Genomic DNA, 22153 nt, shown 5'->3' with positions numbered 1-22153 from the left:
AGACAGACAGAAAGACGGAAGTGACCCGTAGACAATTATATAGTAGATCTACAAACTGGAAGTGATATTTAATGGATTAACCCCTTTAAATTGATATTTTCCATAATCAAACAATGGCTTTAATGTCCTGTAAATGTGAACAACATCTGCAAATATATCCCGTTATCAAAAATGCATACATGATTTTGTTAAACCCCCCTCAGAGTATGTGCACACGTTGCGGATTTGCCTGTGGAATTTTCCTCTCTTCGCAGAAAACGCAATTAAAAATCCGCAGATTTGATGCGTTTTTGATGCAGATTTTCATGCGGACTTGTATGCGTTTTTGTAAGCTAAATAAAGATATATCATTTATCAAAAACAAAAAGCATTGTGATGTAATTTCTTTGTCCATCCTCTTCTTTTACATACTCCATTGAAGAATAATGTTTACACACACACACACACGTAGATATATCTATCGCTCTATCTATAGATAAATACCTTTATCTTAAATAAATATTTTTATCTTAAATAAAGACAGACAGAATAAAGTCTTTTAATGAAATAAATATGGGGAACTGTGTGGTGTTTTATTATACGCCTAATTCCTGTGACGCCCTCGTTCTCCTGCAAAAAAAAAAATAAACCAACACAAACACTCCCTGTTCCGAAGTAATCCATTTAATAATGACTTTCCCACGATGAATGATCTCCCGTGTAGAGCTGTCACATAGGGAGATGTGACCGCTCTACAGGGGCCTCCGATGATACACTGACCTGAGATAATACTCCTGCAGTATAGTTCATCGGAGTTCGTGCTCTCACTTTACGGCACTAGTTGCATGAATTTTCTCACGCAGCGGTGCCACAAGTGACAGGACGAACTCCAGTGACCTCTAGGTGACGGAGTGATACAATGCTGGAGGATACCTCCTGTCAATACCACCGGAGCCCCTGTAGAGCAGTCACAACTTCTGATTTGACAGCTCTATACGAGAGATCGTCGTGGGACACTTGTTATTAAATGGATTACATGGGAACAGGGAGTATACTGGTTTTATTTTCCTTCAACAGGGCAGATAAAGTATGCCTGCGCAGGAGACATGACAGGAAGCAAGGAAGAGGACGTCATCGTATGAAGATGGGAGGCGCCGGACCCAGCCCTGCGATGCCCATCGGACCGGACCGCCCCTGGGTGAGTATAATCTAACTTGTTTTTCTTATCTTTCAGGTTACATCGGGGGCTTATCCACAGCATTACTGAATGCTGTAGAAAAGCCCCTGATGGCGGAGGCAGCAGTTTATAGGGCCAAAATTAGGGGACAGAATCTCTTTAACAAATATAAATTCACTCTAGTGGGATATTAGAGCATATCTGGGCAAAAATGTAATATCTTTTTAAAAAGTTGCAAATAACGAATTGGTCAAAAAAAAAAAAGGCTAAAAATGTAAAAATTCACCTAAAATATGTAAAAAAGGTGCAGTATAGAAAAAAAAAAAAAAAAAACGACTTAAAAAAAAAATTGGTACAAATGCAATAATGTATCAGGGCTGCATGTTTCTCAAAAAGCTCTTTCCCTTTGTAGCAAGACAGTGCCTGTCTGGGTTCACTTTCTCACTGCATGAGGCAAGCAGGCGAAGAGTAATTCCGCATTCAGACATCAGTGCGTCATTGAGTATAGTTAGCGATACGTGGACTGTCCGTGGATCTCTGACCCAAACTTGACAAACTCGCAGGCTGGATATGAGGCTGTCGAGTTTAGGTCAGGAGACCCATGGCCAGCCTGTGCAACACAGCCCATGCTTGAACCGTATAAAACTGGGGAAAACAAGCAAGGTCATAGGAGCGCTGAAATGAAGCCAGGACAAGAATATTGGTGTAAACCACAATATTCTTGTCCTAGCTTCATTTCAGCGCTCCTGTGACCGTGCTTGTTTTTCCAAGTTTTATTTGCTCCTTCTAGAAGGTGCACGACTGGAGCTGCGTTGAATCCCGCTTCCCTTTTCACTCCCTTGTTGCCCTCACAGCGCCCCCCAATAGACCGCTATTTTCCTGACTTATACGTGCTTGAAACGTGATACACGGTCATGTGAATGCGGCATAAGTTACACGGTGCTTACTCAGAGGACCATTAGCTTCTGGGTAAAGTAGTAGTCACAGTGGCAATGAAGCACTACCCTCTTCTATTACTGCTAGAAGGATGATCAGCTTAGGAACCGGAGGACCAACACACTAAAGTAAGGTCATTGACGTTGTAAGCTCATTAGAGAAAAAAAAAAAAAAAAAAACACACCTTGAAATTCTGGGATAAATCCTTTTCAAACGCCAGTAATATATATTACATGTATAACTTACACACACGATAGGTAGATATTAGAATGCAATTGTAACCCACTAGGACAGGTCAATATAATAAATATATATTCCTGAACAGACTGAAAGGATATACTGACCTTTCCTGGCCGGCTTAAAAGGAGCTTGAGAAACGCTTGATGTTGCTTGCTCCATGTCCGCATTCACCTGATGCAAACAGACCATGATAAAACAATTGACCGTTTTTAAATCGCAGCCATTTATAAGATTTACCCTGTTGAACGTATTGACCCCTAAACACTAAAAGACTCGCTATACCCCTCATACACACCATACTGCTGTAAACACTGAAAATAACCTGCACTCCAAGGGCTTCAATCACAATAACTCTCGCGCAAAACCTCAATTTAGAGTCCAGTGAAAAGACATTTAATTGGCTATGCCTGGCGAACACAACATTCTACAATGAAAGGATAACAGGCTTATCTAAAGAACGCTAATTACTTCAGACAAGTAATGTGTGATTGTAATAGCTTTTAGGACAGTTACATTATAACTTAAGATCTGGCCTGAGCGTGCCAGGGAACATTACATCCATTATAAGTAAAATTAGCTCCCCTGTCATAATAGCTGATAATTGGCCGGCATCAACCTTAAGTAACTGGAAATAAAGTTTGACAATAATTAACACAGTACTTTGCAGGGAGGTGAGTACAAGCTGCTACCCACTTCTATTCTATAAGATAGAAATGGAGAACTCGGGAGACACGAAGACTAAAGCTACGTTCACATTAGCGTTGCGTCGGGCGCAGCCGCGGCGACGCATGCGTCCCTATATTTAACATGGGGGCGCATGTACATGCGTTGTCTTGCGTTTTGACGCGTCATTTTTGGCGCAAGCGTCAGGGCGCAGAGGACGCAGCAAGTTGCATATTTTTTTGCGTCCAAAAGCAAGCCAAAAATGGACGCATGCGTCACAAAACCATACGTTTTTGCATGCGTTGAGCGCGAGAGAGAGCACGCCTTTTTGTAGGCATTAGGTAGGCTCACATAGGCAATACGGCTTGGCCCAAGCAGGTGCAGTTTTATTGCTTTCATAAAATTAAGGGATTCAAAACCAGAAGCAGCTTCTTCCAGGCACAAAGGTGCCACAGAAAATACACAGTTCATTGAGCAGTGTTCAGCTCCGGGCACACCTCACACTGAACCCAATGTCTTTGAAGCGCACACTATGCGCCTGTGCAGAAGGTGGAGTGCACACTTCCTAGTAGTGACACGCAGATGCTATTGTTGCGCCTGTGCACGACTGGACAGCGTGATGTCCCAATGAAAAAAAAAAGACTCATTAATTCAACAGGGACAGCGGGTGTATTTTGTGTGTTATAATTATATGATTGCAATGCCGGGATGAAAATACTTCAATAGGGAATTAAATCTTATCCGAGCACTTAGAAAACACCCCATACATTATAGATATGTACGGGGGATGTCAACACACAAACGTATTAACAAAACAAATATTAACAACTCTGTCTTGCTTAGGCTACTTTCATGAGTTTAAACCAAGAAAAAAAAAATGTAAAGATACGTTAATGTGCACAAATGGAACTTCCATATGTTCTTATAAAAATCTGCCAGAGATACCACTGCCCTGGTGAAAAAAAACTGTGCTGTTCACTATTCATGCTCTATGCTCCTGTGATCCTACCTAACACAGAGGTTGGCACCCTACAGAACCTCCGCAATGTGGAGATTTATCACATTGTTTGTCTTTTTAGAGTTTAATAAAAAGTTAAGTTTTAGGTCCAATGCTACTTATATATCCTTCAACACACAGACTGCTCAGCTTTCCTAGCTGACCCGTGCAGTCTCCATTCAGAGAGAAATTGGCTTGTCTCTCTCCCAGCTACAGCTCACATTTTGTCTGCATCACATCTAATGTGGTGTACTTAATTATTTGTACTAAATGTCCAACTGGGGGGTCTGTATGTTGGGGAGACAGAGCAAAAACTGAGAACAAGGATAAATTCTCACACCATACAATAAAAGAAAAAAGAATGGATCTACCTGTAGCCAAATATTTTTGTAAGCCTGATCATAGTGGAGTGCCCCCAGACGCAGGGCTGCGGGTTACTCGGTACCGGTCCTCTCTGGCTCAGTTCTGGGGTTGTCACGGTGGCTGGACCCGGTCCGTGACCCTGCTAAGGGGCGTCCAATAAAAGGTGATACAAGTCTGTCAAAGTTCCGTGACGCCACCTGTAGTATTCGGTCAGGGTGACCGACGCTGCTTGGGGTCCACTGGGGTGATGTGATGGCAGCTAGATGGTATACCTTCCCACAGGTGAAGTATGTCCCCAGGGCTTCCCAGTACTGTGGATGGTGATGGTGTGAGGTGCAGACAATAACGAGGACACAGGGTTGCAGTCTCTTTACCTCTTTACTGAAGGCTTCAGGATCCTCAATCCAGAGCACTGTCAACAGGGCTGTCTGAGACCGGCCGGTCCGAAGGCACATCCAGAGTTCCCTTTGCAGGTGGAAATCGTTGCCTACCAATAGCGCCTGTGTGTTGTAGTGCTTCCCTGCTGAGCATTCGGGATAGTCCTCACAACTTCTGTTCTCGTTCTCTCTCTCCGTCCCCCAAGTTTGTTATAGCTAGGACGCACCCGTTTGATGGGAAGGCTCGGAGCTATTCTGGGACCCTAGAGATGCCCCTCTCCATGGTTGCCCCCTATGTCTGCTTAGGTGATGTATGGTAGACAGCCAACCTATAATTAACTGTCCTGCGGTATTTGAAGTAAGGCATAAAGTCAGTTACTTCCTCGGTGTTCCGGCCACCGGCATACCCGCCTCAGTAGGATGTTGCCGTTCTCGGGGCACGACTCCTACTGGCTCTCCTTTGTGCTTGATCTCGTTTCTCACTGTCTACAATATCCTTCTCTTTGTGTCCTTTCTAAGGATACCGCCGCAAGGTAGTGCAGGCGCGGTTCCGTTGCTTTCTGTTCTTGTCGCTAAGTCTCTGCCAGGTTCCCACGCCTGACAGGGACTCCCCTGAAGTCTCCCCTGCATCACCCCCTGCCACGGGATGTTGCCTGGGCAAAACCCAGTCAGCTTCTGTCTAACTTCCTATCCAACCCCTAGTTTTACCAGTGTGAGGAGTGGCCTAATAAATAGAACCTTTTGCTCCCCCTAGTGGCCGGAGTGTGAAGTGTACTGTGTGCTGGTGATACCTGGTCAGGTGAACTCCTTTAGTGCCATCAGACGTACCATCACTCCCCCTAGTGGCAGAGCGACGTTACTGCAACGACCAGGTCTCTGGGGCGCTGCACTAGCACCATAGACCAGAAAATAATTGTATTGAAAGGTAGCTTCAAATCTCAGAGAGACAGGGGAATCTGGGAGTATAAACTTATGACGACCTTAGACACACTTAGTGCAGGAATGAATGTGTCGCATGGATTTACCGTATATACTCGAGTATAAGCCGAGATTTTCAGCCCAAATTTTTGGGCTGAAAGTGCCCCTCTCGGCTTATACTCGAGTCATGATCGGCGGTGGGGTCGGCGGGTGAGAGGACTGTCGCATACTCACCTAGTCCCGGCGCTCCCCCTGCCCGTCCCACGGTCTTCAGTGCCGCAGCTCTTCCCCTGTTCAGCGGTCACGTGGGACCGCTCATTAAAGTTAGGAATATAAGAGGTGAGCATGTCATTTTTTTTTATTGCAGCAGCATTCTATATTGCACAGATTTATATGGAGCATCTATGGGGCCTGTTGTGAATTCCGCTCTTGGGCTCCCTCCGGTGGTTGTAAGTGGCATTTTTGTGAGTTCTGCTCTTGGGCTCTCTTGGATTTCCCTGATATACTGACCAGTTCAGCAAAGATAAGTCCTTTCTTTGCTCTTTTCTGTCCACATGTTGTGGACTTATTCGTTCTGTGCATTCTATGTTTTGTCCAGCTTGTCAGTATGGATTAATTCAGTTAAGCTGGAAGCTCTGGGAAGCAGATTTACCCTCCACACCTTTAGTCAGGTGTGGAGATTTTTGTAAACTGTGTGGATTTTTTGTAGTGTTTTATACTGACCGCACAGTATTCCGTCCTGTCCTATCTATCTAGCTAGACTGGCCTCCTGTGCTACATCCTGGTTTCATTCTACGTATGTCTTTTCCCTCTCCACTCACAGTCATTACTTGTGGGGGGCTATCTATCCTTTGGGGATTTTCTCTGAGGCAAGATAGTTTTCCTGTTTCTATCTTTAGGGGTAGTTAGTTCTCAGGCTGTGACAAGGTGCCTAGGGAGTGAAAGGGGCATCCCACGGCTACTTCTAGTGTTGTGTTGAGCTTAGGGACTGCGGTCAGTACAGGTACCACCTCCTTCAGAGCTCGTCCCATGTTGCTCCTAAACCACCAGTTCATAACAGGGGCCATAATGAACGGTGCAGAACATTCTATATTGCACAGCTTTATGTGGAGCATCTATGGGGCCATACTGAATGGTGCAGAGCATTCTATATTGCACAGATTTATATGGAGCCATACTGAACGGTGCAGAGCATTATATATGGCACAGTTTTATATGGAGCATCTATGGGGCCATAATGAACGGTGCACAGCATTATATGTGGCACAGCTTTATATGGAGCCCATAATGAATGGTATGGAGCATCTATTTTTATTTTTGAAATTCACCGGTAGCTGCTGCATTTTCCACCCTAGGCTTATACTCGAGTCAATAAGTTTTCCCAGTTTTTGTGGCAAAATTAAGGGGGGCGGGGTCGGCTTATACGCGAGTATATACGGTATGTCTTTTTACATCAATTAAGGAATTTGCACTTCAGACCATGTGGGGTCATCATAACAGAACCAGACCCCAATCAGGACAACAAAACATTCACTCCTAATCTAGGAACTTTCCAATATTTATGGACACAACTGTTTATCACTTATCACTCTCCCATAATGACAGTTCTGAGCTGTGTTGTGTATAAATATGTGATTCTTCAGAATTTGCTTTAGTCTATGCCTGATGAAGAGACCTGTGTAGTCTCGAAAGCTTGCAATTTGTTACCATCTTTTCAGTTAGCCATTAAAAAGGTATCAACCACTGAGGACTCAATTCTAAACATTTTGTCTAGACACTCACCAGCTTCAGCACAATTGACTGCTTCATTCAGCAGACTGACACACCTCTAGTGACAAGGGGCCCTGGTTTTAGTTAAAGCTAGCCAGGTGCATCTAATTAATACCTGCAGTGCTATGATTTAACGCAGTCCTAAGAGGTACTTCACACTGAGCGAGGTCGCTAGCGAGATCGCTGCTGAGTCACAAGTTTTGTGACGCAACAGCGACCTCAGTAGCGATCTCGCTATGTTTGACATGTAGCAGCGACCAGGCCCCTGCTGTGAGATCGCTGGTCGTGTCGGAATGGCCTGGACCTTTTTTTGATCGTTGAGGTCCCGCTGGGTAGCACACATTGCTGTGTTTGACACCTTACCAACGACCTCGTTGACGACTCAGACACCGACACATAGGCGTGCATTTGCGTTGCCTTTTCCGCGCCCATTCAGTTGCGATTGGTGGTCGCTTCTGCGTTCTGATTGGCGGTCAACAGAAGGCGACATAGTAGCGCTTCCATCCTTTGTTCCTGACCGCGTGGTGGTTTGCAGATCGTTGTAGAGTTCTCCGGCCTGCGACTCCTCTTCGATTTATCTACTCTTCAACGGTTCTTCTGACACCTTTTGTGCACGGTAGGTATCATTTAGGGTCTCAAATGCGTTCCCACCGAAGGGCTATTGTGTCGCCTCATAAGGCAAGGCTGCCAATCAGAACGCAGTAGCGACCACCAATCGGAACTGAATGGGCGCGGAAAAGGCAACGCAAATGCACGCCTGTGTGACTACAACGTCACACAGGACGTCCCTCATCGAGGTCTGAATCGTCATAATAGCTGCCATGTGACAGGGTCACAACGACATCATTGTACAGGTCGCTACAGGTCGCCGCATCGCTGCTGCGTCGTTGGGAAGATCTCACTGTTTGACATCTCACCAACGACCACATAGCGACGCAGCAACGATCCCTGACAGGTCGTATCGTTGTCGGGATCGCTTTAGCGTCGCTAAGTGAGACGGGGCCTTAACTGGTATTGCTAGAGAGATTACGTATCTATACATACAATGAAGATTTCTCTTTTACTGCTAAATCAGCCATAATGGCCATCATCTGGCTTTAGTCAAAGCCTTTCTATATAGCCATTCTTATGCCATGCTATAAATAAATGTTCAATTATGCCCAAGTACTGGTAGTGACAATATACAGTATACAATAAAGAATGGAAGCATACCGAACTGTTGTATTGCATCCACCCACTGGGTGAAGTAAGAAAGAAATCACAAGTCATGTCTCAGTTGCACTTTGAACTTCACTTACCATTGCAGCCGCATTTAAAGCCTTTATGCTGCCTCCTTTTGCTGGAAAAAAAAAAAGTTAAGGCTACATTAGAAAAGCAGGATAAGACTATCTTACTAAACTTTATCACATGATGCCTAACATGTATATGACTATATGGTCAAGAGTGTGACTCTGGTGTATAATGGGGGTTGCCCTTTAAACATTAGTCATGTACCATAGAAGATAATTTATGATCACTGGGAACAAGGCAATTAAATCCCACACGGCTCCAGAGAACAGGACCCCACGTGTGAATGGAAACCAATTTGTGAATGGAACTGTAGTAAGCATGGGAGATGCTAACGCCCATCCACAGGGAAATTTAGGAAACTCATTCCTGTAATTAGAGGGGAAATTGGTGATGTAGGCTGTTTAAGAGACAATCCCTTAAAGTGATAACATCAAATGCGAATACGAAAGCATGTCATGAACGTCAACACACCTAAAGGTGGGTTTATGCCATGTGACCTGCAGTAATGAATTGAAGCTGATTGTTAAATAACCTGCTTACACAGGCAGACCGTAGTATGTGCACTGAGAGATCTGTAATAATCAAAGTGTATAGACTGTCATTGTTCTCAGCACAGGTCCAATTTGCACAGAACAATGTGCTTCCAAAAAAACATGATCTGTTGAGCAGCAGCAGCAAGGTTAATTTCTCCTGGACGAGCGTTTGGCTGGTCATCAGGTGACCAGCATCCTGTTTACACTGCACAGATTAGTTAATGCTCATTCCATTTACATTGCAAGATTATAGTGATCTTAAAGGGGGACTCAAGTTTAAATATGATACCCCATCAACAGGACAGAGGATAACTTTCCGATTGCTGGGAGTTCCACCGCCATGGCCCAACGATCCCCAAAAAACAGGACTCTGAAGAGCCCAGGCTGATCGATCATGCGCACTGCCACTCCATTTACTCTTAGGCCGGGTGCCCATGGTCCAGAACTGGCAGCACTTGTTCACCAAGTCCAAAGCGCTGCCTTCTATTGAACGCAGGTAAATCCGCATGTGTTTACAGAACCATGCGGATTTACTGTGTTCAATACATTTGATTGATGTAATTTTGATTGTGGAGACCAGCGTATCTGCAAGAAAAATTGACATGATGCTGTCTTGAAAGACTAGTGGCATGTCAGTTTCGGTGGGTGATCTGCACGTGGCTATGTAAGCATAGTGGACATGGAATTTCTAAAAATCCCATCCACTATGCTGTCCCAACTGTGTTTTTGCGGGATCAACACTGCATATGTATGCAGCGTCCAACCCGCGGCAATTACTGATCGTGGGCACATACACTTACAAAAGAATATGTGTCAGCAGGATTTCACCCCCAAATCCATTTATATGTACATGTAGCTCTTTGAAATTCAAGTCCGGCAATATCTTTAAATGTCCAGTCCATTCCTATGTTACAGAGAAATCAGTGTTTGAATTGATATAGAAGTGAAGCTGAAGTACTTTGGTAGTTCAAAAGCTTCTGTCACTCCAGCTCTATTCCCTTCCGATCTACCATAGTCCTTCAGCTTCATTTGTATATTCATTTCTCAGTAATGGAGGAATGGACTGACCACAAAGATATTAATCGACTTGTCTTTCAGAGTGCTACATGCACATATAGTTTGGGATGTAGAATCGTGCTGACAGATTCCCTTGAACGCCAGAGACTGTCTACTGCTGCACTTGCCTGGTCTTACGCACTCCTATTAGAATGAAGTTTCGACCAATGCTCCATTTATCTGTGGCTCTTCTGAGCAACTGTTCTCGGGATTGTTGGGTGCCATGGCAGTCACACTCCTAGGAATTGGGAAGATATCAACTATCTAATACAGTTATGGCCAAAAGTATTGACACCCTGGCAATTCTGTCAGATAATACTCAGTTTCTTCCTGAAAATGATTGCAATCACAAATTCTTTGGTATTCTCTTCATTTAATTTGTCTTAAATGAAAAAACACAAGAGAATGAAGCAAAAAGCAAAACATTGATCATTTCACACAAAACTCCAAAAATGGGCCAGACAAAAGTTTTGGCACCCTCAGCTTAATACTTGGTTGCACAACCTTTAGCTAAAATAACTGCGACCAACCACTTCCGGTAACCATCAATGAGTTTCTTACAATGCTCTGCTGGAATTTTAGACCATTCTTCTTTGGCAAACTGCTCCAGGTCCCTGATATTTGAAGGGTGCCTTCTCCAAACTGCCATTTTTAGATCTCCCCACAGGCGTTCTATGGGATTCAGGTCTGGACTCATTGCTGGCCACCTTAGAAGTCTCCAGTGCTTTCTCTCAAACCATTTTCTAGTGCTTTTTGAAGTGTGTTTTGGGTAATTGTCCTGCTGGAAGACCCATGACCTCTGAGGGAGACCCAGCTTTCTCACACTGGGCCCTACATTATGCTGCAAAATTTGTTGGTAGTCTTCAGACTTCATAATGCCATGCACACGGTCAAGCAGTCCAGTGCCAGAGGCAGCAAAGCAACCCCAAAACATCAGGGAACCTCCGCCAAGTTTGACTGTAGGGACAGTGTTCTTTTCTTTGAATGCCTCTTTTCCAGGACGTCCCTCCTGACAGCACCACCAGGAGGTTGTCCTACTTATCCTTGATAGGGACAGGAAACACAGAAGAGGTTAAATAGCCCCTCCCCACCTCCACCCCTCAGTGTTTTTCCTGTCCCTATCAGGGACAGACACAGAGGCGCAGTTCAGTGCCTCCCTGGGATCCCAGGTCTTGAATGAACTCTGTAAGGAACCATATGAGCCACTAGCTCAAGCAGATTTAAGAGCTGTAACCTTTAAAGCTCTCTTCATAGTGGCAGTAACTTCAGCGCGACGTATCGGTGAGATCCAATCTTTATCCATTAAAGATCCATACTTAAAGATCCAGGATGATTGTATCATCCTTAAACTAGACCCCGGGTTCCTTCCTAAAGTAGTCTCTGCCTTCCATACAAGTCAAGAAATTGTTCTGCCTACATTCTGCCAAAACTTCAGTAATGTCAAAGAGCGGTCTCTTCACGCTTTACATGTCAAAAGGACAATTCTACACTACTTAAAGATCACAAATGATTGGGGAATTGACTCCAACCTCTTCACCCAGATGGCCGGAAGAAATAAAGGGAAGAAAGCATCCAAAGCTACTCTAGCTAGCTTGATTAAGTCTACCATCACGGCAGCCTACATCTCAGCAGGGAGAACCCCTCCAGAAAGCCTCAAGGCACATTTGCTGAGAGGAATCTCAGCCTCATGGGCAGAAAGCGCTGGGGCTTCTATGGACCAAATATGCAAAGCTGCAACATGGTCGAGGTCAAATACTTTCTGTAGACATTATAAATTAGATGTAACAGTAAACCAACAGACTACATTTGGGAGGAAAGTCCTCTAAGCTGTAATCCCGCCCTAAAAAATAGGAGTTATTTGGTATTTCTCCTGGTGGTGCTGTCAGGAGGGACATCCTGGAAAGTAGGAATTAGTCCTACCAGTAATAGTGTTTCCAGGAGTCCATCATGACAGCAACCCTTATATACCCTCCCCTGAGTTCCTGTCTGATATGTGATGTAAACATGTGTAGAGAGGAATTTCAATAAAATAGAGTTGCATCCATCCTGGTGTGGTACTTGAAAAAAAAAAAAAAAAAAATCACTGAGGGGTGGAGGTGGGGAGGGGCTATTTAACCTCTTCTGTGTTTCCTGTCCCTATCAAGGATAAGAAGGACAACCTCCTGGTGCTGCTGTCATGATGGACTCCTGGAAACACTATTACCGGTAGGACTAATTCCTACTTTTTTCTCCTGTAAACTGTATGTTGATGCCTTTGCCCAAAAAGCTCTACTTTTGTCTCATCTGACCAGAGAACATTCTTCCAAAACGTTTTAGGCTTTTTCAGGTACGTTTTGGCAAACTCCAGCCTGGCTTTTTTATGTCTCGGGGTAAGAAGTGGGGTCTTCCTGGGTCTCCTACCATACAGTCCCTTTTCATTCAGACGCCGACAGATAGTACGGGTTGACACTGTTGTACCCTCGGACTGCAGGGCAGCTTGAACTTGTTTGGATGTTAGTCGAGGTTTTTTATCCAACATCTGCACAATCTTGCGTTGAAATCTCTTGTCAATTTTTCTTTTACGTCCACATCAAGGGAGGTTAGCCACAGTGCCATGGGCTTTAAACTTCTTGATGACACTGCGCATGGTAGACACAGGAACATTCAGGTCTTTGGAGATGGACTTGTAGCCTTGAGATTGCTCATGCTTCCTCACAATTTGGTTTCTCAAGTCCTCAGACAGTTCTTTGGCATTCTTTCTTTTCTCCATGCTCAATGTGGTACACACAAGGACACAGGACAGAGGTTGAGTCAACTTTAATCCATGTCAACTGGCTGCAAGTGTGATTTAGTTATTGCCAACACCTGTTAGGTGCCACAGGTAAGTTACAGGTGCTGTTAATTACACAAATTAGAGAAGTATCACATGATTTTTCGAACAGTGCCAATACTTTTGTCCACCCCCTTTTTATGTTTAGTGTGGAATTATATCCAATTTGGCTTTAGGACAATTCTTTTTGTGTTTTTTCATTTAAGACAAATTAAATGAAGATAAAGAATTTGTGTTTGCAATCATTTTCAGGAAGAAACTGAGTATTATCTGACAGAATTGCAGGGGTGTCAATACTTTTGGCCACAAATGTACATGATTGCAGTTGAGGCCACTCATGGCAGCAATGATAGATTGATATTCCAACAAGTAAATCTGAATCTTGACAAAACTGTAAAGGGAATGATAGTACTGATAATCTTTCATAAGGATAGGTAATCAGGTTTGTGGGGTTTAATGCTCAATATCTGTGCCAATCAGCTATGTGAAAGGGACACGGCAATTTGGCACGTGCTGGGGCCTCTTCATCATTTACCTGTACAATTAGGAATGACTAAGGTGGGCTGCAATACCAAGTACACACAGCAGTATGCAAACCCACCCCACAGGAGATATGCACAGCAGGCCTGACACACAAATACCGTACTCATCATTCACATGAACACATCCATGTGCACACGTTGCAGATTTTAATAGTATTATGAATCATGGTTAAGGCTAGGTTCACATTGCGTTAGTGGGTGTCCGCTAACAGAATCCGTTACATGGCGCAATTGTCAAAATTAACGCTATGTAACGGATCCGTTAGCGCACCCATTGACCGCAATGTGCTAACGGATCGCTAACGTATGCCATTTTTGGCATGCGTCAGCGATGTCCCGTTATTTTCGGATGGACCTCGAACGCTGCTTGCAGCGTTCAGGGTCTGTTCTTCGCTATCGCAGATCGGGCATCTGCGCTAGCGGGAATCGCCAAACGCGATCACTTTTTGGACATTGCGTTAGCGCATTCCGTTAGCGTATGCGCTAAACGGATTGTACTAACGCAATGTGAACCTAGCCTTAGAAAATCTCAGTTCCATGCTTTGAGCAAAAAAGGAAGGAGAACCAGATACTGTGGCAAGCAATGCTGGGGATATAGCATGCTGTGTTGTCCCATATCGTTGATTTCAGCCATGACCATTCAAAGGCTAAAATCCAAATGCATCAGAGGATAGAAGTGTTCCCCAGGACATACATCACCAGCTATTCCAAGAAGTTCTGAGAAAATTACTATTTATAGTTAGAATTCTATGATTTAGATTCAGAAGACTCAATTGTTAATGTCTTCCCCTACAAGAATCACAGTAACACAAAGACTGAACATCCAGTGAGATAAATCACAATAACTCGGTCTTACCGAAGAAATCAACCCAGCGCATTTCTCTGACAGCTACGGGGAGCTTGATGAGCTCAATATTGTACAAGCTATCAACTTCCTTCAGATTTCTCACAACGTCGGCTTTCAATTCTTCTACTATCGTCTTGACTGTAAGGAAAAAACAAAAAACCAACAGAATTTTTTAGACTGGTTTCCAGCACAGAATGTCACAAGACTGGGAGTGGAAATGACCAAATAGGGAATTTAAAGCAGCACACCTTCTTCCTGAAGCCTCTTTTCGATTGCAAGCCTGAGGGAACCCGTCAGTCGATTAATGCCGCCCGAACCTCAGCAGCAGGAATTAGAGCCTGACTCCACGACTGCAGCCAGGTATGTCTTAGTGTTCATGTAGATGTCCGTGCAAATTAGTCCGATCTCGGACTGGCTGTGGGTCTCCCAACCGGAACATGACAGCTTACTCCACTTCTGACCCTAGCGTGCCATCCTCATAGGAGACCCATGGCCAGTCCACGACCTGCGGCCAAAGATCTAAGGATCTGTATTGGAGACCTTACTCTGAAATGTACAGAACATTACAGAAAATGTCGTTTTTAAGAGCTGGCTGGGGACTATAGAGACCGGACTAGTCTGATGTAGGCCTAGGTCCACTTCTAACTGCACTACTCCAGTTGATTGACAGGTCTCTCCCTTCTTGCACACAAAGGACAAACTTGTCAATCAACCAGGAGTTTGTTTTTTTAACTATCGTTTCCCTAAATATCAGAGAATTCAAAGTAATATATTCCTGGCTGTAATCGCACAGCCAGGCTCCAATTCATGGTGCGGTGAATTAGGCAGCACACATCTAGTGACAGGTCCCCTCTAAGTTGTATTGGTGCCACAGGTAGCTGCACACCGGGCAAAGAGCAATAAACCTCCAGAACACACAATTCATTGCTGAATGACTAAGTGGCCATAACAAAACTAAAAAACGCCAGTAAGTCATGGGTAGAATGTCATTTCTGTATCTGCATTTGTGGCTTGTGTCTGCTCCTTTTGCCAATCCCTATCTATGTAAACAGGTGTGAGCTGCAATAGCGGGCATACCCCAATGGTAACTGCGGCTTCTGGGGAAGGGTAAGATTAAAAACTAACAAAAAAAACTTTATCCTTGCTCAGTTCCCAATGTGCCATGGCAGAATGGTATCCGGCTCCTAGCGCCTGACCTCTGGGGTTACATACAGCTGTAAGTGATCTGGAACATCTCCCCACATCCTTACCTTGGCTGTCAAAATCTTTAATGAAGGAAGCCAGCTTTTCATTTTTCATAGCGCGAGTCTTTTGTCCACGGTTGGCTCTTTTCCTTCCTGGGGCCATGTTGATTACGAAGATGCCTAAGAATGATTGTAAAAGGAATTGAGTCTCTTGAGTTTTACAAATATGAACATTGATTTTCATCCTGACATTAGTAAGAGGGAAGGACTCTGAGAAAGTCTGCAGGCACACTTCCATGGGCACAGGAAACATTGCCGTAGTGAGCCGTGATGTGCGTTGGCACCTGCACCGACATCAGTGAGGGAATTCCTTACGTGACTTGTTACTAAACACTGGCAGGAGACCAGAAAACAGCAATATAGGGAATTTAAAGTGAAATTACATCCCTGATATACCGCATTCAGCAGATTTCATTCTATAAAGGCAACAAACTAACGAGTGTGGATCAGTGGCCAACATGTGCCACAAAGGCCGAGAATGTACAGGCATCTTGGATGAAACCTTTCTGATCTTCAGTTTCCTGGAAGATAACGTATATGCCAACATGTAATATTGAATGGTGCCCCCCAGTCTCCCTGATTTCTGCATGACTGACAGTTGAGGCCAGCAGCACTGCCATGCCGCTGGTCCGCTCTCAGACACAGCTTTCCTCTGCAGCCTGGAAGGATTAGGAGCTAGCGCCACACTCCAGGCCAGCTTCAGAGCAATGCTTCCAAACTTAAAGGGGTAGTTCGATCTAAGGGCGTTTTCACACTGCGTTCTTGGCTATGTTCGGTGGACCCATCGGGGCTTGCATCCGAACGCCTTGCAAAACTGGATTCAGGTGTATGTGTCGAATGGGTCCATTGACTACAATGGTGCCGACAATCACCGTGTCATCTATTGGGAATCGTTTTTGTGCATATATGCCTACTGGAGGCGAACATTCAGATGTAGCAGAACACACAGGCTCTCCATGGATGTGCTGTGACTGTCAAACAGCCGCGACCCATGCAGCGCCGGACAGCTGATTATCGGGAGCGCTCCAGGTGACCTGCCGGATGGCTCCTGTGTTGGCTGTAGTGAGCCATGCAACTCTAGGAGCGCCTGGTTCCCATAGACTCACACAGAGCGTGTGATCGTCACCTCTGGCTTATGGTCAGGCAGGAGCTTAGCACTGAAGACCACCACAAACACGCTGGAGTGGGCGCTCCGTGCATCCATGCCTGTGAAAAGGCACAAACCACGCAGCATAAAACCTGATTGCATAGCCCCTTCTGGAGGGTCCGTCGCAGGCTGCTCCCAAAGCGATGCCTACTATGGGAGTCAGAGGACTGCTGCAGCCTGTGATTGTATGCAGCGGTCAGGCTTACATATACAGAAAGGGAGTGTCAGGCAACTCATGCTGGTCAGAGCAGCGGTGGTCGGTCTCCTTGGCAATGAACAAGAAACAAAGCCAAAAGGAAAGTTACCTGGAGAATGGGGCAGATGGAAATAACCAGGACACTGCAGTCTCTCGTCTCTATAAGCACCGACCCCCCCTATGGGAAGAGCCCGGGGGGCCACACAGCACAGGGGGGGCAGAGCGCTACACGGCCCCGTGCCTCCTACACCAGCATAGGCCGGCCCCGGGGCGAGTATGGGGCATGGCGCTACGCGACCATACTGGACGTCCACTCAAGACCTAAATAACGGGCACACGACGACGTCGTGTGCTTCCGAGCCCCGTACTGAGTATATCCCCCGCTAACCCCGGGATCTCACCTCACCGAGCCGTTCAGCAAAACCGGAAACCAACAGAACACATTCAAACTCAGGCGCCGCCAGCGCACAACCAATCGCTGCCTTCAAATACGTCACGTGGGCACCAGAGGCCGCACTCTGCTCTAAGCCAATAGGAGTAAGGATTCCGCCATGTTGTGATTGGCGCACGTCTATGGCCTGCCAACCACGGCTTATACGTTGCGCCCCCGCCTTCAGCCTAAACGTCGGTGGTAAGTTAGTTATATGGCCTGAATGAGAATAGCTGCAGGTCACTGTATTGGATATGGCTGTAACTTGGAAGGCACTATACTGTAACTGCCGCGTCTCCGAGGGACAAATGAGCGCATGCTCAGTGCGTGCCTGGTGGAAGGCGTCCTGTTGTCTTGGAGACGGCTGTACATAGAGACAGTGATCGCTCTGTGTGACCCCAGCTCTCCACTCTGGTCACCATGATTCCCCCTGCAGATTCCCTCCTGAAGTATGACAACCCGGTGCTCATCAGCAGAAACACAGAGAGGAAGTCACCGAAAGTAAGTGACCCCGGCACCCCCAACTGAGGGGCAAGATGGCCACTGAGGGAGCAGGGAGCCGACCATAGTGATCAATTACAGGAGCATCAGGGTTGGGGGTGATGAGTGGGGTAACAGCTGCAATGCAAAATCTCCCACAGGACACCGGTAATAACGCGTATTTATTAGTACTGATCTCATATAGGTCCCTGGCCCCCAATACAAAATCTCCCACAGAACCCCGGTAATAACACGTATTTATTAGTACTGATCTCATGGGTCCCTGACCCCCAATACAACATCTCCCACAGGAACCCGGCAATAACGCATATTTATGAGCACTGATCTCATATAGGTCCCTGGCCCCCAATGTAAAGTCTCCCACAGGACCCCGGTAATAACGCGTATTTATGAGTACTGATCTCATATAGGTCCCTGGCCCCCAATGTAAAATCTCCCACAGGACCCCGGTAATAACGCGTATTTATGAGTACTGATCTCATATGGGTCCCTGGCCCCCAATACAAAATCTCCCACAGGACCCCGGCAATAACGCGTATTTATTAGTACTGATCTCATATGGGTCCCTGGCCCCCAATACAACATCTCCCACAGGACCCCGGCAATAACGCGTATTTATTAGTACTAATCGCATATGGGTCCCTGACCCCCAGTGCAACATCTCCCACAGGACCCCGGCAATAACGCTTATTTATTAGTACTGATCTCATATAGGTCCCTGGCCCCCAATGCAAAATCTCCCACAGGACCCCGGTAATAACGCGTATTTATTAGTACTGATCTCATATGGGTCCCTGGCCCCCAATACAACATCTCCCACAGGACCCCGGCAATAACGCGTATTTATTAGTACTAATCGCATATGGGTCCCTGGCCCCCAGTGCAACATCTCCCACAGGACCCCGGCAATAACGCTTATTTATTAGTACTGATCTCATATAGGTCCCTGGCCCCCAATGCAAAATCTCCCACAGGACCCCGGCAATAACGCGTATTTATTAGTACTGATCTCATTCATATAGGTCCCTGGCCCCCAATGCAAAATCTCCCACAGGACCCTCGATAATAACGCGTATTTATTAGCACTGATCTCATATGGGTCCCTGACCCCCAATGTAAAATCTCCAAAAAGACCCCCAATAGTAACCCATATTTATTAGTACTAATCGCATATGGGTCCCTGACCCCCAATGTAAAATCTCCAAAAGGACCCCCAGTAGTAAGACGTTTTTTATTAGCACCGATCTCCTCATATAGGTCCCTGGCCCAATACAAAATCTCCCACAGGACCCTTGATAATAATGTGTATTTATTAGCACTGATCTCGTATGCACCCCAACTATAATGGGTGTTTATTAGTATTGATCTTCTCATATGGATGAAAGGGACCTTTTTAATCCCCTCTAGGTTCCAAGGCCCTGATGCAACAGCAACCTTTGCCCCCACTATAGATACGCCTCTGGGTGAGTGGCCAGTGACATGTTACATGTAGGGTTGAGCGACTTTTACTTTTTTAGGGTCGAGTCAGGTTTCGCGAAACCCGACTATCTCTAAAGTCGAGTGAAATCGGCCGATTATGGCGAAAAGTCGGGGATCGACCGAAACACGAAACCCAATGCAAAGTCAATGGGAATTTTTTTCTCTCTCTTTCTCTCTCTCATGATGGCCCACTGGTAACTGCAGTCTCTTTGTAAAGCTCCATACAACAGTAGGCATGGCAAGGTGCGTGGTGCCACCCACTTGTGCAGGACCCAGAAACATTAGCTCCAGTTGGTTGCAGGGCAGCGAAGTGGTCACATCACCAAGGCTTTCTATAAAGGCATTGTGCCATTCTGGACATGTATGGCTTCTTTACATGATATTGTAAGCCCTGTGCCGGTCTTGAGCAGGGGATGGCATTGTGTGCCCTGTCAGTGGGCCGTGCATCTCTGCAGACATTTGTATGGGAATTCTGAAATGTACTAAGCACTTGTTCACCAATTTTAAGAACTCCTATACAAGTGTATGGAGAAGACATGCCTGAGTATGTCACTATCCGAGTGGTAGGACCAACATCTATCAGACATTTATGGCATAGCGCAGGGGTCCCCAACCTGTGTCTTGGGTGACACATGACTTGAAGGCCCATGATGTGTGGCTCATGGTCATGGTTGTCTGTCACCTAGATGCATAGGCACCGGGTCTAGCAAACAGCTATGAAGAGCAGGTCTCCAGAGACTTTTTTAAAGTAATCTTGCACAGAAGAGCAGTTCTGGACGTGCATGTACTGGCTATAAAGGGAAATTAGTTAAAATGAAGAAAGGATGATAGTTCCAACTTAGGGCTCATATCCATATTTATCATAAAGAAAAAAAACAGTCCGACATCGGTCCAGAAAAGTAGGATGAGTGTCATGCAATTCTCTTGCAAGTACAATATGATTTTTCCCACCGAGCATCTGAATGACATCCGATATTCATCAAAATACAATCCGGTTTAAATACCATTTTAACATGAGTTTCTACGTAGAGTTGTTGAGGGAGGATCTAAAGTGATCCTTCACGGTTGACTCAGTGATTTCCAGATTAATCTACAGGGCGTTGCCGGCAACTGAAAATGACCAGACGGAGACTCGTGCCTCTGTGTGGGGGATCGAGCAGATCTCTGGGCCCCTGTTTATTGTCTGACTTTTCATAGTCATAGAAATTATACTTCAACCAATCAGCATAAGAACACGTTCACAGTTCTTAACCTATAAGAATACAGGAAAAACTTAACCCATGAGGATACAGGAAAAATGGAAACTAAAGATATGGTCATGTCTTTTTGGCATAGAAAAACATATTAACAGATGCCTCAGTCTTGTATAGCGATACCCCCACGAGTCTCTCATCTGGCTCACTCGAGTTAGAATACTCAAGGTCTTTATACCAATTATGAAGCATAGACTAGCTGAATAACAAAATGTTATCTTCGTGAGAAACAGGACAGAATTATTTCATAGCAGCTGTAACCTTCTACCTAAGTAAATAACAGAATTTATCTTTAACCAACAACAAAATGGAGTCAAAGCACAAAATGGAGAATCTTTCATAATTTGTTCCTTCACATTCCCCCCTAGATAAATTTTGTTAACTAATGTCCAGCATCAGAGGTACTATCCCAAGCTATAAGCTCGAGGGGTACTGGTCTTCACATGACTGGTGCCATGTTACCAGCCATGGCTGTTGCGGCGTACCCGTCCCCCCTGTATACTAGAATTTATGAATAACAATTATTGATAACAGTAGTTGGGATCTTTTGAAGATAGCCATGCGCTTGGCTTCAACATCTTCATCAGGTAACTTTGTAAAATCGGTGTAGAGAAGAGCAGGGGTGGCAACGCTTTTGGTTTCATCATTAGTTGTCTTAGTGCAGAATTTCCTAATACATACAGAAATACACCAAAAAACAAGTTTTAGTATTACATAAATGACAAGGATAAAGGCAGCGATATGTAACAAACTTTGTAAGATTCCAGCTATCCAGCCGCAAGTCCCTCAAACCAATTGGCTGGATTAAGAAAGGAGAAGGTGTCTGCCCACCAACTGCCCTTATTACGGTCATTGTCTTTATCATATTAATCTCTGAGTCTTTGAATATCTTCTAACTTAAGGTACCGTCACACTTAGCGACGCTGCAGCGATACCGACAACGATCCGGATCGCTGCAGCGTCGCTGTTTGGTCGCTGGAGAGCTGTCACACAGACCGCTCTCCAGCGACCAACGATGCCGGTAACCAGGGTAAACATCGGGTAACTAAGCGCAGGGCCGCGCTTAGTAACCCGATGTTTACCCTGGTTACCATCCTAAAAGGAAAAAAAACAAATAGTACATACTTACCTACAGCCTCTGTCCTCCAGCGCTGTGCTCTGCACTCCTCCTGTACTGTCTGTGTGAGCACAGCGGCCGGAAAGCAGAGCGGTGACGTCACCGCTCTGCTTTCCGGCTGACCGACGCTCACAGTCAGTGCAGGAGGAGTGCAGAGCACAGCGCTGGAGGACAGACGGCTGTAGGTAAGTATGTACTGTTTGTTTTTTTTACTTTTAGGATGGTAACCAGGGTAAACATCGGGTTACTAAGCGCGGCCCTGCACTTAGTTACCCGATGTTTACCCTGG

General features: G+C 45.3%; 2 protein-coding genes across 3 annotated transcripts in view; one reads left to right on the top strand and one right to left on the bottom strand.

Moving 5' to 3' along the window:
* The window catches only part of CDCA8 (cell division cycle associated 8), a 44086-nt gene extending 26524 nt beyond the window's left edge, over nt 1-17562 (bottom strand). Inside the window, exons 1-5 of one of the 2 annotated variants that reach the window (XM_069756912.1) lie at nt 17486-17562; nt 15748-15861; nt 14507-14635; nt 8719-8759; nt 2437-2503 (exon numbers count right to left, since the gene is read on the bottom strand). In XM_069756912.1, coding sequence (XP_069613013.1) covers nt 2437-2503; nt 8719-8759; nt 14507-14635; nt 15748-15844 — 334 coding nt within the window. In that variant the 5' untranslated portion in view covers nt 15845-15861; nt 17486-17562. Of the gene's footprint in view, nt 1-2436; nt 2504-8718; nt 8760-14506; nt 14636-15747; nt 15862-17193 lie in introns of both variants that reach the window. The other variant, XM_069756913.1, reaches the window with a different exon arrangement.
* A 244-nt stretch (nt 17563-17806) lies between these two features.
* The window catches only part of DNALI1 (dynein axonemal light intermediate chain 1), a 57286-nt gene continuing 52939 nt past the window's right edge, over nt 17807-22153 (top strand). Inside the window, exon 1 of the mRNA XM_069756911.1 lies at nt 17807-18015. Coding sequence (XP_069613012.1) covers nt 17935-18015 — 81 coding nt within the window. The 5' untranslated portion in view covers nt 17807-17934. The remainder of the gene's footprint in view (nt 18016-22153) is intronic.

The sequence above is a fragment of the Ranitomeya imitator genome, chromosome 3, assembly GCF_032444005.1.
Source record: "Ranitomeya imitator isolate aRanImi1 chromosome 3, aRanImi1.pri, whole genome shotgun sequence".
NCBI classification, from domain to species: domain Eukaryota; kingdom Metazoa; phylum Chordata; class Amphibia; order Anura; family Dendrobatidae; genus Ranitomeya; species Ranitomeya imitator.
Note: the sequence above shows the minus strand (reverse complement) of the source record. Positions and strands in the feature narration are given on the sequence as shown.